The following is a 17,900-nucleotide window of genomic DNA, read 5'->3' on the forward strand; positions in this document are numbered from 1 at the left end:
GTAATGCATTAGGACTATTTCTTATTAATCGAACAACACGGAAAAGTCGAGATCTTCTCTTCCTCACCCAATAATATTCTTCTTTCACTTAGGCTCCCTAGCTTGACAAATCCAAGTTATTTCCTTATTATTGAAGGTGCTGAGAATTGAATTTCGACTATCCTCTGTCCCTGTCTCCAATTACGAGATAGAAAGTATAACGCGTGGGAAACTTATGAAACATGAAACACATTCTCACGCTCTTAAATATTTGAAGAGTACTTTTTAGCCAAAAACGCTTTAGAAATATAATTTATTAAGTTCCTAATTCTAAAAATGTGGCGGTGAATTTTGGCTACTTTAAGTAATATTTGAGGTATCTTCAAAGGATTAATCTGAGTGACATGTTCATTGAAATGAACTATAATTTGTTGGAAAATCTATTCCATGTTCAAATTCGAGAATAATTACTCTAGCTTCATTTTGGGTTGACGTGCTATGTACTATTTTTTAACTATTTAAATATTGTATGAATTGGAATCTGTAGTGTCTACGCACACAACCTGCTTCATCCCTTAATATAAATCTACTCATTTATTTACTTGATTATGTGTACCTTGTCTTACTTTTATCTAGATTTGGATGAGGTTACATCGAAGGAGATACATATTTCTTCCAGGGACGAGCAGGATGCTCGTGTCCCTTTAACCTATGTAAGGGTGGATGATATATCTCCAGGAACAGGCAGGGTACTTGTGTTCTTAAAACTTCTATGAGAAGTTTTCTCCTTTCTCCGGTGTGTGTGCTGATAACACTGTACATCCATGGAGAGAAATAGATTTCTATATATAAGAGTAAATGGTTTGTCATAACCTGGTTATGGATGGAGCATATCACCAGGTTTCTATTCATGAAGGAGAACCTGGTTAAGTACCGGCATGGATTTGGTGATTGGCGGGTGGTGTCTCCTTTCCTTTCCTCTTATTATTTCTTGTATTGTCGTGTATATATATGTGTGTATGTAAAGTACAGTCCTTACCTTTTATCAGTATAAATGGGCGTGTTATATATATATCAGAGTAGTATTTTAATAAGAATAGAATTGTTCCTATTAAACAAGCCTTGCCTTATTCCTCCATGTCTATCCTCTCCTCATTTCTCTCGGTCGTCCTGAATTCCTTTTAATAAACAGTTTGTCAACCTTCTTCGAGACAAAACAGAATCGGCATCGGAATCAGCATCGGGATTGTTTTTTTGAATCGTCCTATCACTATTAGTAACCTTGGATTGAGCACTCATAGATATTTCCCGCCATTCTCTTTAATCTGTTTTCCTTTTATATAAACCTCATTTTTAAAGAAATAAAATCCACTAGTCCACTAAATCCTCATAGACTCTCCTTTTATTAGGGGGGAGATTGTTAATCTAAATTCAAATTTTGCTCTAATTTTCTGATACAAGGGTATGTTCTAGCAACTTAAAAAAGGAATGATTTTTGAATTCGCTTGCAATGTTGGGGAGACTACTTAGTATAACATAACTACTGTTGTAAATGTACATATACTTATAATAAAAAGTAATTTGTGTGTGTGTGTGGGGGTGGGTTGTGAACGATTTGAATATTTTTTTCAACAAAAATTCTTCTAAAACATAAGAAAAGTTGGACCAAAATGTCCGGCCTCAATGAGAAAGATGACGCCATCACCCAGTTCATCCTACATATGTATTGATGGTACCAATAGGAAAAGAGCTCACACTCACAAATTGCGGTTCACTAGCAATGAGGAGGACTAGAACCCAGACGAGAAGTTTGGTTACCCCGGCCCCTATCTCAACATATTTTTGTTCTGAAGGAGGCCGTCAAGGGAAAGAGAGCACTATGTTGCACACTTGTCTAAACTGTCCTCCCAGCATCAAAGTGTCAAAGATATCCACCGACACCAGCTCGAGGAACAATCTGAACCGCCACGTCAAGAAATATCACCTCAACAAGGTTGAAGAGCTCGAAGTGCTACTGGCGGCAAAGACTAAGAAGGTGGGTAGGTGCCCCAAAACGGCACATGCAATTATTAATGATGATATGCAAACGTCCATTCTGTCCTTCACCAAATCTCACCAGAGCACATGGATACCCCATGTCATCGTTGACAATATGATTGTCAACTGAGTGATAAACAGCTGCTACGCCTTCTATAGTGTTGAAGATCCTAGTTTCATCAGGATCATCATGGCTTTAACTCATGGCAAAAAGGCTATCTCCAGGGCCAGGTTTATATCCAAATTGATAACACCTTCAAGGATATGAAGGAGACGATAGTCAATAAATTGGCTGAGGCAGACCATACATTTGGTAATGAGGGAGATGCTGGTCACCACAACTTATCTCCCTCAACTCAAATGAGCCTTTCTTACTGAGGAGACTCAAGAAAAAGCTAAACAATTCCGTTTTGAGGAGATCACCTTATTTGAACATCAGCCATCCAGCCAGCTGTATCAGGATGTGCAGAAAGAGACTAATTTGTTCACAAAACGTCCCAACTAGATGGATACGGCCAAGCATGAAGTGGAAAGATACCTGGCTGATGACTCTGAAGGTCTGGAAATGATCTTGGCCTACCGGAGGATTAAGTCCGCAGACCGATGCAAGACAGAGTCACATCACAAGAGTTTTATTATTCGGTCATTTTTTTGGACCGACTGAGTGAGTCGATCACGTGATAGACTCCGAACGATAATGTACCAATTAACACTACTTTGAGAAGCAGCTCCTGTTAATGTCAAATAAAGACCTATTATCATCATATTAAAATATTGTAAATAAATATATTTGAAAATGGTGTATGTATCGTTTATTTAAGTTAAAAAATATACATAAATAGGTTTGTTTATGGGTTTAAAGAAGCTGTATATTTGAATATGATCGCAATTAAATTGATCATATCCCTGATCGCAAATGGTCCGGATCGTTACATCGCTATATTGTAGTGAACTTCTGATCAATGCAATTTTTTTCCTGATAGCTCACAACCCTGCTAATAATCAATGATAAACGCAAGGTGGCGCTACTATCCTACAGTATGCAACAAACTACTATTTAGTAAACAGCGTTCATACTTCATTGTAATTGAACATGTCTGATTAATTTAGGAACAAACCTTGTCAGACATTATAATGGATATTTATTTATTTACTGGTATGTAGATATCCCTATATGTATTTACAAAAAAAGGATTAAGTTATATATTAAGGAAATAAGAATATGGGGAACGAAAAAATAATATCATTCAAGTAATTTCTTCAAAAATTGGGTTATCAACAAAACTAATACTTATTTGTGTAAATTATCTTATTAAGTATATTTAAGGCTTTAATGATGATAACACAGCATAATATGCTCAATACCTTATCTCATATAAATCCGCAATATGTCTAAAACTATTCCTTTTAAACATTTAAATTAAACTTAAACACACTATTAAATAATTATATGTGAGATATATAAGAATTTTTTTCTCCCGGGGATATCTAATAGTTGTAAAATCCCGAGAAATCCCGGCAAAAACTAAATTTCGAGATTTATTAAGTAGGTACAGCGAAAAATTAAGCGATTTTAATTTTTCAATTTTAATAAACTGAGGATAAAAAAATATGTTACTAGTAGAGGTGGTATCCAGCGTTACGCTGATTTAATAGGCGTCGACCAACATACAAATTTTGCTTGAATAATATAGAACGTGATTCCCCAAGAAATTATCGGTGTCAGTCAATGTTTTTCAGAAGCACACTCACACATAGTTACTTAATACTAAGAAAATCTTTCATCAAGAGTAAAAAGGATAATAATAACGCTTGATATTTAAAAAAGATGAATTGATGACCAGCGAGTATTTTAAATCATTGCTCAAACTCATTAAAAGTCAAATTCATTTTTTCCAGTTTTATATAAAATACTCCTTTTTCTTTTCTTTTTTAATATGAGTTGAACTGAACGCCTGCAAAATACCTTTTTTTTATACAGTGCTCCATGTATTTAAATTTTTTTAGAATTCTTCAATTCTACTCCCAATCCAACAAGAGATTACAAATAAAACTTTTACTGTTCAGACTTCGTTCCAGCGCCAATTGTTTTTTTTTCCCGGCTCGGTCTTGATTGTTTTTTTCTGGACCGATTTTCAGTCCAGACTGTAGGCCGATATTTCTCAATTTCGCTTTATGACTATAAAACTAACATATATTATAATTTAAAATTTAGATTTGCTTTTTAAATTGGCAATTTAAAATGACTATTATTACTCTTAATTAACTATGACCGAATTAAGTTTACTTCTGTGTTCACCATGAGTTAAAACCTTTGATAAATTCAATGAAAGGAATTTATTTTTAACTTGATCAAAAGATGCCTGAATTCGGAGTTCTGTATTCCAAGAGGAACGACTTGATGAAAATTCCTCCGAGTTATCTCCGTTTAAACTTCATATGATGTCATTTTAACATATTCACAATTTGAAGGCACATATTACATTATAAACACTTTGTGTGTAAATCGGTCGAGACCGAATTTTAAATTAGACCGAATGTTTCTTTTTTTACCGATCTAAACAGATTTTTTTATTGGACAGGTCTAGACTGATTTGTTCCTTTGGGACGATCTAGAATGTATTTCCATGAGACCGGTCTAGATCAAACTTTTTTAAGGACCTAATTATTGTGGTCCAACAAAAATCATAACGATCTCAGAACGGTCGAAAATTCTCAAACCAAAAACCAACCCTAATATCTAAATTGGTGGATATATATGTCTTTTAAATATCCAAACATACATTCATTAATACAGATAAAATTTGCTTGGTTAATGTAGATAACAAGATTTTCATTATAATTACGTTTAATAATTTTTTTTTTGTATATATCATTTAATAGTAGGATGTATTAATTTTTGAAATATTGGATAAATTATGATGAAAAAGTTTTACTATAGACAAGTACACTGTTAAATGATAGAAATCTAGTTATCATTCCACGACAATCAACATTTTTGCTATGCTCACTAGTTTTCGTAATCATTCAAGGCTTTGTGATAATGTTAGAGCTTGTCATTGTCATCGAGCGTAGTATTTAAAAAAAAAAAAAGATAGACATTCAATTGATTTTTTTTGTTAAATATTTGCTTAGGAAGATTGTGAATCCTTCTGTATATTAAAAAAATGGAATCCTTATATTAAATTTAGTTCAAGAATAACCTAGAAAAAAGTTATAACCAAAATATTGTAAATTAATCTCACAATCAAATGTAGAAATACTTCAATGTTACTTTGACTAAAATATGTTATTCCCAAGGGGGTCCACAGGGGGAAGGCTAGAGGGGTTGTAGCCCCCCAATCAAGGAATTTTTGCTTTTTACTAGAAAATTAAATATTTGATTTTTTTTTCAAAGAATTTAATATTGGAAATTTAATTTAATTTTACCAATTTAAAAAAAAATAATAATTTTCTTTGAATAGCTATTGATTTTGGATATTTAAAAAAAAAATTTATATTTGACATTTTTTGAGAATAGCAATGAAATTTTGAAATTGTTTTCCAAAAAATTTAATATTTGGAATTTATTTTATAAATATCTATTCAGAAAAATAAAATTTTTTAGATTTTTTTTCCAAAAATTTTAGTTTTTGGATTTTCTTTTCTAAAAAATTTCAAAAACCAAGACTCCCCTCTCCCCCCCCAAAAAAATTTTTATGGACGCCTTTGATTCTGCAAATGGTTGCACTCAAAAAATGTAAAATGAAGGGTTTTAACTTACCATTAATGATGGATTTGAGGTTGTTATAGAGGAATAGGTCCTATTCACAGTCATGCCATTGTGTGACGTCTGACAGCTATGAATCATGTTGAGCTCAATATTAGTTCCATCATTCCAATTGTGGTCGTGTGACTTTTTACTCATGAATAAGTGGGGAATTAAAAGAAATATTTTTATAAAATATTTCCGAAATCTGTAAATTGCATGCAATATAATGATAGATTATATATAAGATAATTAAAGTATTAGGCTTTGATTCAAATCCTATTTCATACCGAACGTTCATCCAAAAGTAGACAATTGGATTAACGATAGAGTTTGCCATTGCCAGCCAATAAAATCCCAGGTAAACGTGTTGAATGTATGGCTTATTTACAATAGAATTGTCATGATATACATAAATGAAATACACATGATAGGGGCACCAACAAATCCCAAAAACAGTGACAATGGTGAAAAACATTTTTACAACCTGAAATTATGTTTGACAATACATGCAAAACAATGAATTCTTATCAAGCTATAAACTAACCCTTTTTTTGTTCTGATAGTTTCTTAAAAGTGTTGGAGTTTCCTCACCAATAAGCGAGGATCCCCAGAGATGACGACCCATTCTCGTATAACAAAACGCCATGAGTATCATAGGGACCACATAGGTCATAACGAAGAATATAACGTTGTACCTATATACATTTGAGATCTTGCCGTGAGGGAATCAATATTTGATATCAATTAAATATCTTACACATAGTCTTGTATTGAAATATGAGGTAGTCCATCGGGCCAAACGAGGATGCAAATGGTTTGGGATCTGAAAGATAAAATAATTAGAACTAAAGATGACTTAAAACTCCTTAACATTAAAGTATATAAAATAACACATGGACTAAAAAGTATCCGGTTTCATTCATAGATGGCGTTATTTTTTCTGTAAGTACTAAACTTTAAAAGACAGTTGTAAAAGTTTAATGACAATCTGTACTTTAGTTTGTGAAATATTTTGCTAAGTGTGACGATACTAGTATTCTTTCCAAAGCAATTGATCGAAAACGATTTCGTGTTTTAATTTTAGACGGCTTCTTGATGGGAAAAAATATTGTAGAAGCTAGGGAATGCCTTGAAAAGTGTTATAGACTCTGGTCTATAGAAAACAACAATTAAGCGCTGCTTTGCTGACTTCAAACATGGTAGTGGAGATACAAATGATGCAGAACACAGTTCATGTCCAAATGAAGCGGTAATAAAAGAGAAGATTAATAATAATATAAAAAAAAACACACACACAAAATCGTTTTGAATGATTGAAAAGTGAAGTTACAAAGTTTGAGTTAGCCTGACATCGTAAAGATATAAAAAGAACGTGTTTCTCATGAGAAAGCTCTGTCCAAAGTGGGTGGCGCGTTTGCTCACTGTTGAATAAAAACAAAAATGTGCTGATGATTCTGAACTGTGTTTGGCCATGTTTAAACGTAACAAACTGGTATTCTTGCAATGTATGAAACATGGATCTATCCCTTTACTCCAGAATCAAAACGATCATCATCTGTGTGGACTGCAACTAGTGAACCCCGTCCAAAGTACCCAAAGGCACAACAAACAACTCAAAAGTTATGTTTCAGTATTTTGGATACGCATGTAACATATTCATAGACTATCTTGAGAAAGGAAACACCAATTCAAAATTCTTGCCGTTCAAAAATTGCTTCAATGAAGAGTTTATTACTGAAATGGAGAACTAGTTTGAAGAAAATGCGAGTCCGTCTAAAAAATACAAATTTTATCATGTTTAGTGAAACATAAAGTATGTATCTGAAAAGTGCTAAACTCATAATAAGTACCTGTGTACTTTAGTTGTTTTAAATATTATGTACCTACATACTTTAATTGAAATTTATTGATGCTGAATATATAGGTATTTACAGCATGCGGCCGTTGTTTGACAACGAACTTTGAGCGCTTGTGACTGATGTACATACGCAGGTAGTTCGTTGCTTGTTGTCTTGGTGGCTAGATAAAAGGGTTTGGATTCGGGTAAAAAAAATGACATTGATAAGCAAAGTATTTTAATGCCAGAATCGTGGAAAAGGCAGAGTTTCCTTTTTGGGATCTGCGTCGAATGAGACAATGTTCAGATTGAAAACTTCTTAAACCTGGAAAGGTCCTTTCTTTGAAGAGTCATGAATGAACAGGAAGAGTCTGGAGGTGAAGATGAATTAATAACAATGCGTCCTGATGGAATGAAGATGTCAAAATGCTAGAAGGATCAGCTTCCAGGCGGGTGCCTGGATTTTCCCCAACCCTGGAAGCTATCATTACCACTAAGGGGTGTCTAAATTAATTACTAAAAGAGCTCAGACACACATAAATAAAAAATATTGTGTTGGTTGTTAAATAGAGATAACTCCATATATCTGTTTTTAAAAAAGTCTTTTAACACATCGATATCAGTTTAATCTTTTAAACTTAGTACAACATGAAACTTGGTTACGTTTTTATAAAAAAACTTATATGAAATATGTAAAGCATCCTTGATCATTAATGTGATGTCCATGGGCTCCAATTAGGACTTTCAAGCGAAGGTGGAAAGTCATCCAAACTTTATAAATATACTCCTAATCCATTTTCTCTATTCTTTATACTTCAGTTCTGCTATATTAATATGGCATATTTGGCAACCTCTGACCTATTTATGCTACCATATAGAGTAATCAAAAGGGCTGAGGTCGGGCCAAAGTACTCTCAATCGAATGTTCATATTTTTCACCGTTACACTATGAAAAATATTTACGGTATCATAATACATAATTAGACTTTCGAAACTGTTTAGTGATTTTTTTTACATCTATAGGATAATCTTTTTTTCCTCAAGGTCACTAAGGAAACGAGCGATGTCAATCAGCATTGGTGTTGTGTCAGTCTAGTTCAGTCAAGTCTTACGATAGTAGTAGAACACTAATCGGCATCATTTATCCAACCAGAGTGGTGGGGTCACCCCGTAAATGGAGTGATAGTTTATATCATAAAAAGATTAAAGCAATAACCAATTACAAATATTAATATAATTTCCCTATATAAGTAGATTTATGTGAAAATAAATTGGTTAGATTATAAGAAGAAAAATGCGAATATGAGAAAAGATTAAGTAGAAAAATAAATCATATCTAATTTCCATATCAAGAAAATACAAATCAATCGATTATAACCATTATGTACTGTACATATTTGGTTTCAATTAAGTAACCATTAACAAAAAGTATACCTACACAAGGAAATGAAATGTGATATCTATTTTAGAATATATGTATGGATTAACGTATATCTTAGAGCATTTGAAGTAACGACTCATTTTTATTCTATCATATTGTGACAGGTATTGTCGTTCTACGTATTTTCAGAATCATAAATTGATACCTGATATACTCGTAGGTATAATACCTGAAACTGAACTGAAAATGTATTCCTTTAGCTAAAACACACCTTATAAATGTATCTATAGCATTATGCAGGCATGAGATCAAGTCATCATGGAAAAATCACAAGTAAGTCTCAAGCTATGAACTTCAAGTCACAAGTATTAAAAATCTCATGTTCACATCAAGTATCAAGTTTAATTCCAATCAAGTGACAGGTTATGAAAAAGCAACTGGAGTTGCTATCTTATTGCATGGTCTATAAAGTGAATAATTTAAAGTCAAAAATCCTTTGTCTTATTCTCTTTTCTTCTTCTATAAATATCTCCTGCAAAAAAATGTATGCAAAAATACATAGTAACATGCAGCGAGAATCATTCTTAAAATTTTTGTCATTTACCCAGGCAGGTGTTTATTTATATCCAAATAAATAAAAAACATTTTCTCTTACACTTTTAGAAGAGCAAATTGTATTTAAAATCAGAAATTCTTGACTACAATTCGTTATTGATTGATTTTTGGTCAATTGGTGAATTTAATTATTAATATTTATTAAGAAATTTAAATATAATAAGCTGGTTAGATGCTGTGAATATAGATTACAATAATATTCGTAAAAAAATCGCTTATCAGTTTATAACTATTAATTATTTTGAATATGAACTTGTTAACTTGTTTTGAACATCTAAATTATCAATAATTATTTTAGTATAAATTAAAATAAACAATGAATTCCCCCTGAATATTACTGCAATCTATATTTAATGAATCTTACCAGCTTATTATATTTAAACTTCTTAATAACTAAATTTCCCAAAAGTGAGTCAAGATCCTTTTTAAAATGCATTTAAAAAAAATTTGAAATATATGGTCTACATTTTTATTAATTATAATCAAGATAAAGTAATAAATAAATTATTTTTCAAATGCTCAAATGTTTGTTTCAATTTATTGTTTACTTTGATTTGCATCGATATAGTTCTTTCATGCCGAGATATGGCACTGAATCGTATTTATTGCTTAAAAACATGATTCAAAAAACAAACTTTGAAGGCTTAACCTGTATCAGTTGAAAGTTTTAATTGTCATATTCGTGTTCTACGACTTAAATAAAATAAAATGTGGGTTTCAGTCTGTGGGGGCTCCAAGATTTTCATTGTGTGGCATAGTGTTATGATATACATCAGAGATCAATACTAAAAACAAATATAAAAAGTTCTCCTTGTATACATGTTCATTGTTGCCTAGAAACGTAGTGGTGGTAAAGTGGCACTTTATTTTGGCCCAGTACTTCACTTGCTCAACCGTTATGTCCTTGGCAATGCCGGGTAAATTTACCCCTAGTCATTATGAATTTTAAAACTGGAACAAATATTTTTCCATCTATTTTAACCAGTGCTTAGAAAAAAAACTACCGAACAAATGCGTGACATCATAAACCCTCTAGCTAGTTAGTAGGATAAAAATATTAATATAAGTTAAGATGGATTTAGTGGTCAGAAGTTTCCTACTCACCGCTGAATACTGAACTGATATTTATGACACAAAAAAATCAAAAAGAAGAAGAAAGGTCGACATTACTGTGATCTTCTCATTCATCCACACCCCCTTCTGGAGTCTGGGTAGAATAAAAGTAGAAGAGAACATGAGGAAAACTCAAAGAACCGAGCCAATACTTTTTCTTATAAAATAATCTTCTATCTTCTTCAATTTTTTTGTCGAAGTAATTTGGATTAATTTTGGTCCGGTTCATTTGTTTCTGAATTTGCTAAACCATGTTTTAAACTTGGTAAATTTCTAAAAAAAATCAAAGACAATGAAAGCTGATATTCCATTTTTGATGTTGGATGACTTCCCTTTTATGTTGACTTGAGTTGAGCTTTTAAGGTTTCTCAAAGAAAATCCAAAATAAATTTCGAAAGTTTTTTGTTTTTTTTTTCGCTTTTGACCAAATAGATTTAGATTTATACTTAATTCTTTACAACAGTTTTAATACACAAAGTGGAATTGGATTCTTAATATTTATGTAAACAAGGAACCCTATCAAATATTGAATAAAAAGTCCATGAAGTGTACCTGACTACACGTGTTTGAAACACCGTTATAGACATATGTACATAAATATAACAATGTTTGCATTAAAAGTCACGTTTTATAGCAGCTGTGGTCATATATTATGTACATTAGAGAGGTTTGATTTTTAACTTTTTTTCGAATTTCGATTATAGGTAGTGCAGTAAAGTTGTCAGTTGGTGTAAACATTACCATAGCAAAAATTTTATATTTCTACTAGGTCATCCTTAGTTAGCACATCTTACTTAAAGTGAGAAAGTTGAGAAAAGTTCTTTATTCCGCCAATAAGGATTAAAATACAGCACTAATCATTTCATTATTTTTCATATACTGATTATGATAGATATTTTTTTCTTTCGTTTAAACCAACAAATGTATTATTTTATTTAACATAAATATATAAAATACAATTGGAAATAATATTTTAAATTATGATAGATATTATTCTAATCTATAAAAAATACTCATAAAGATTTTTTCTAAAGCTACCCTATGAAGCAAAAAGAAAAAAAATACATTAGAAAATTTTACTCTTTCCTTTCTAAAAATGCATGTTGTGTGTTTTTTTTACCTTTATCTCTTATTTTGTTTCATTAGACTGTTTTAGAAAAAAAACTTTTAAAACACTTTTTATAGGTTACAAAAATGTCCATCAAAGTTATTTTATGTAAAGAACTAAAAATTCCCTCTTACTATCTATATTGAGTAAGTCAAGAGTTTTTACATTTTTTCATAATTTGATCGAAATGCCCGACTCAAAGATGACCTCGTAGGAAAAGGAAATTTTGCATACGTAATTTTCATTTTATGACAACTTTTCGAACTACTCGTAATGAAATTCGAAAAAAAGGAAAATCAAACCGCTCTAATGAGTGAGTACATACATAAAAACATAATATAGAGATATAAGCTATGTATTCCAATACGTTAAATGTAAGTAGATAGGTATATTATTATAGGTAGTGAATACATTCCTGCATTAATATTTCATTCCAATTTAGGTACATATAACATAATATTTTTATTTTTATGCGACCGATGAAGAACCTTATTTTAGAAATAAGAACAGCAACCATTTATTCATTATATGTACATATACCGAGTGGGTTAAAAGTGTTTGACCACCCATGTATATGACGAGGATTTAATTATGTTTTTTAAATTTCCAATCAATTTTGTACATTTATATCAGCTGATCTGGATTTCTTAGCTTATGAACAAGTGGTGTAACATTGTTAGATGTTAATTATTAATAAAAATAGAAACAAAAAGGTTAGAGATTGCCACATTGGTCTGTGCCACCTATAGCAACTCTGATATTGTTGAGATGCACAAGGTTAACTGTCATACAGATTAATAGTTCAGAAAGCTTGTGAAGGATGCAGAATGCCTCAAAGATCGCCTTAGAAATTGTAGAACAATATAACTAGCCTCAAAGAATGCTTATTATGCATTGGAGATCAATCAAACCATGAACATGCCAGAATTTACAAGGAAAATGAAGGTGAGCAAGTCTATAGCGTATAAAGTTGTCCAATGTACAGGAGGAAGATCTCTGAAGTATGTTGATAGGCCTTTGGTGACTCAAAATCAAATGGATGTCCTTGTGGAACGCTGCAAGAGGATAATAAATGATCTCAAACACAATGATGAGAAGACATTTACTATAGATGTTGTCATCAAGAAACAAAATAACATGGCTGTTTGTTTTAAAGATATCTCTGGAAGCCTTTTGGAAGTCTCCAAATCGAAACATCCAGCCCAATGATGATGCTTGGCATCATAACCTTCATCCCTTGACAAAAATACCGACTATCAGGAGCTGACTACTTAAGGATCTCGAAGAGCCAAGTCTTGCCATAGATCCCCAAGACCAAAGTTAAGAAGTCTGGGAAGTAGTTGTGGGTATTCCAACAAAATGGAAAGACTTTTGGACTCTTACGACTTTTCAATGTGGTTACATATTAATTCTAAAGCTTGTAGAGTCTACCCCAGCAACATCATCTATCTTAAAGCCTGTATGGAGTCCAGGACTTACATACACTGCCTTCGGACATCCTCTGGAGGCTGTAATTGAAGCTGGTTGAAATCATTTTCATAAAACGTGTTTAATTAGATCCTGTTTTGAACAGACCATCTAGGATTTTATCAATTTTTTTTAACTCATGATATGTATGGTACTGATTGAAAAAGAATGCAAAATGAATTCAACAGAAACCCAGAGAAAAAAAAAAAACCTAACGATTGTACCCGTAAAAAGGAACAATCTTCATTGTAATTCTTCATTCTCGTGAAATTTTTATGAAGTTGATACCAATAAAGGGGGAAAAAGTTAAACTTTTTGTAAATTATTTACTTCAAGTTCTTTCATTGCAAAGTATTTTACGTAATAAAAAATTATTATTCGAGAGAACATTGAGTATGAGTGTACTTTTATTATATCCGGATTTGACTGTATATATCATTTTTATTGACAAATTATATCCTATTGTCTCGAATATCCCCCCTCCCTCCTCACAAATACTTTTTCTGCTGGGAACAATAGAAAAACTGACTCTGGAAAAGTTTGAGGCCTCTACAGTCATTTTAATTATAAAAAAATTGGATTTGTGAATCGAAATTGTCCATTTTTAGACCTTTTGCTCGTCCCACATATGATGCTAGGAGTCAAAAATTGTACTTTTTATATTTATTAATCAGCGAAAAATATTATGCACCTTGTTTTCCATCATTTAAGTGTACTAATAAACGCTCAATGATTTTGGGTTTCCCTGTTTTATCAAACATAACATGGAAAAATTTAACTTTATTTGAAGTGAAAGTTGTTGAACAGAAAGAAGATACATTATATTTGATCTATTTTTTTTATATTTTTCAAAAAATCTGAAACAAAATTAAGCCTACAAAAAATTTCAAAGATATACTAGATGGCGAAACATAAACATTCTGATTCGGCAATTCTTATTATTTTTCTTGCCAAAATTCAATATTTGTCAACATAGTAAAAATATCTTAACTGAAATGTGCTATGAATTTATTCAGTGCAAAACCATGCAATGTGGCTTTAACACACAGCTAGAGAAAATTTGTCAGCAACAAACATAATTACAATAATATTTTACATCAATATGTACTAGTATAGAACAACATTTTAGTAAATTGTATCATCTTATAGTTTAGTAAAATAGATATAAATCCTAAAAATGTAAATTTTATCATAGAATTCGAATTAGCATTGAATTTAGGATATTTTGCTACGAAAATGTACTATTTGGTAATTGCATTTAAAAAATTCGATATTTATAAGAGGTAGAAATAATTAAAATTTATTATCTAGTAACTAGATTTTGCAAAGGACAATTGAAAAATTTGTATCTCCTAGCTCCAATATTGGGGAAGATATAGTTGCCCAAATATCTCAGTTCAAGCTTTTGTACATGTTTTTCCACTTTGTCTCCAATATATATTTAAGTATAAAAATACATAATAAAATAATTTTTTTTTACGTAAAAGTATACTTATTTTATACTATTATATACTATTTTCCCTAAACAAATGTTATTTTAAATGTAGAAATTTATTCTCTATATAGCAATAGTGAAAGTTGTACTTTCGTTTTTTTTTTTTTTTGATGCACACAAAAATGGATTTTTCAGAAGGAATATTGGATTCGTTGAAAAAATAATCTTTGTAAAAAATATCTGTCATTTTTTGAATAATTTTTCAAATTTTTTTCTCCTTTCTCATCAAACGTCAATTTTCAATTTTAATGACGAAATTCCAAAAAGTTGCTGACCAGTCGCATCGCAGGCCCTACAAAATAATCAAGCATATTCCTATGATATTTTTTGGGCCTCCGAAGTAACTAAGAGCTTGACAAAAATAAAACGTCATTAAACATATTTCTATATCTTTCTCCTTCCCACTGCCTTTCTCTCTCTGTATCTTTTTTGAGAAGGACTGTCTTAACCTTTTGGTTTTTCTTCAAAATTAGTTGTTTTGTTTTATATGTTCTGTACAAGTTCCAATGTCTGTAGAAGTTATAACCTGTATAAGCAAATTCTACAAATCCCAATTTCTTCATCTTCAAATGCATTATTTACTTACAGCATTGGCCATTCTAATTACCAACTAAGTTAATTGATGCTATCATTTCCTTTTGATGTATGGTTATTATATATTTATAATTAATATAACTGTGGATATTTTAATTTTATAATAGTGTTAAGTAGTACTTATATTTTATTAATATAAAATAGCTAAAAATGACAGTATTAGATTATCAATCATCTATTGAATATTCAATCATTACATGCTCCTCATCCCAACTGATGTAAATCTTTCATTTAAAATTGTTCATCTAATGCATTATTTGTAACTTCTACAATTTTTTTAAAACAATTTGCCACTTGCACAGTACAAATAAAAAAAAAAAGTTATTACATATTTAATTCATGAAGGGATTTATAGAGAAAAAAGAAAGTGGGGGCTCCCCAAGGGGAGGGTTTTAGGTGCTGTAGTCCCCCCAGAAATTAAGGAATCTTTGTATTTTGGTTGATTTTTTTTTTTGAAAAGATGGAAAAAATTTACGCGAAAATAGGGGTAAAATTTTATTTTTGAAAGATTTTGTTTTTTATAAAAAGGTCATTCTAGCAAATTATACAGCAGAACAAAAAAATTTAATTTTCTGTAAAAAGCTATGGATTATGATTTTTTTTTGAAAATAAATTGATAAACCCCTATTATATATATATATATGTATATAATCCTGCGGACGCCCCTACACAATGCATTTACTTAAAATAGCATAAAACGAGTACATGGATAGCTACATTTACATACAAATGCTCACCAATTACTACTTACGTGTACGTGAAAACTGAATGAAGTGAGGCCTTATCCTATTTTCTATTTACAAAACCCTTATAATTATAAACAAAGATCAAAGTAAATTTGATAAGTCTACTTTCATTACTAATTTCATTCCTTTAGTTAAATAAGTTCATCCTTCATGTGTAACTACAAATAGGTATATATTAAAGGATTTACTATGTTTAAACAAAATAATAATATGCGTACAATGTACATACATATCTTTAGTTCAATAGCTATCCTTTATTCAGTTCTAATTTGTATAAATTAATTATAACAATGTTCGGTACTTTTGCCTTACAACCATTTTGCCTCAAGAATATTGCGCCATAATATTTAAATAAATAATATTTATATGTCGTGTTTATTTATTTTTGATTGAAATGAGTGACGCCCTCTTCATCCTGAGGTCAGAAACTTTTCATACAACCCTCGTATATAAGATTATGCAGAAATATCCTTGAGACAAAATTGCTTTAAGGCAAAATATACTAAAACAAAATGTTTCAAGGCAAAATGTCCTTTGGCAAAGTAGTTTAAGCCGAAAGTACCTAGTTTCAATTATAAAGAAAAATTTCCGTTCTATTTTAATCTTTTTTTGGTTTTTCGAGTTATTTTGTATACCTTCCATAAGCCATTCATTCCTAACTTTTACATCACTGAAGAGCCCATATCCATATTTTTTTGATAATCATGTATTAACACTTGATTGACATGAACCCCTTCTAATTAATCCTAAGTATCAAAGTCAATTAAAAAAGTGTACCATAAAAAAATTATTTGTTAATGACTAAAACTTTTGAAAATTACAGTATAACTTGATAATAATCCATTTTTATTTTGCTAATACTAAATGAATCTAATACTATACTATTTTTCTTTTAATTTAAATAATGAAATAAAATAACTTTGTTTAGAATTTAATTAACAAAATGGATATATTCTTTTAGTATTAATTTAATTAATACTATTATTCAAGAGCTTGTAATGCAAAAGAAATAATAAAAAAAAATTAAGAAATGGTTTTTTTCGAAGAATTGTCTATAATGGTATTTTATATTACGAAACTTAGATAAGTATCAGTTGGTATGATTGATTTATTTGGCTAACTACCAGATAATGTCGGCCCTTTTTAGGTCTACAAGAAAACATTTTCTATTTGATCTGTTTTGGGCTTACATATACATTAGGTAGTTTCATCTAAAACAATATTTTGAAGACTGTTTCTACCGCGGCAATACCCTATGTATTTTGTTATCAGTTGTGGATTCCCTAGTCTCACTTGATACGTAAAGGCTATAACATAATGGATTATTCTTGATAAATAAACGAAGTTATAATATACTATACTTTTGTTCCGTTTCTAATAGAACAAGAATACAATTTCTTGTTGATCCCTCTTCGTATTTATATTGGCCATCATATTATTTCTATGAAGAAATTTTGGCTGTACAATTACAAATGAATAGCTACGCTTTCAATAAAATATTGATGAGTAATATTTGAATATAGTATCAAATAAAATACTATGCTAGGGCGTCCGCAGAAATTGTATATATTTTTGTTTTTGGAGGGGAAGGCTTGGTTTTTAGAATTTTTTTCCAAAAATTTCCATTTTCCTAAAACAAATTTTTTTTTATATATTTCCTCATGATAATTTTTCCCGTCTACCTCACTAGTGCTCCACGATTTTTACTATGAACGAAATCATTGAACAGAGAGTTTACCTTAAATTTTGTGTTGTGATTGAAATTTTATGTGCTGAC

The 17,900-nt window shown here is 30.7% G+C and overlaps 1 protein-coding gene across 1 annotated transcript in view; it reads right to left on the reverse strand.

Annotated features, from left to right (window-relative positions):
* Nucleotides 1-17,900, reverse strand: part of LOC121121944 (tachykinin-like peptides receptor 86C) — a 102,360-nt gene that overhangs the window by 17,482 nt on the left and 66,978 nt on the right. Inside the window, exons 5-8 of the mRNA XM_040716933.2 lie at nucleotides 6,525-6,590; nucleotides 6,312-6,462; nucleotides 6,055-6,251; nucleotides 5,780-5,972 (exon numbers count right to left, since the gene is read on the reverse strand). Coding sequence (XP_040572867.1) covers nucleotides 5,780-5,972; nucleotides 6,055-6,251; nucleotides 6,312-6,462; nucleotides 6,525-6,590 — 607 coding nt within the window. The remainder of the gene's footprint in view (nucleotides 1-5,779; nucleotides 5,973-6,054; nucleotides 6,252-6,311; nucleotides 6,463-6,524; nucleotides 6,591-17,900) is intronic.

Source organism: Lepeophtheirus salmonis, chromosome 7 (genome assembly GCF_016086655.4).
Source record: "Lepeophtheirus salmonis chromosome 7, UVic_Lsal_1.4, whole genome shotgun sequence".
Classification (NCBI taxonomy): Eukaryota; Metazoa; Arthropoda; class Copepoda; order Siphonostomatoida; family Caligidae; genus Lepeophtheirus; species Lepeophtheirus salmonis.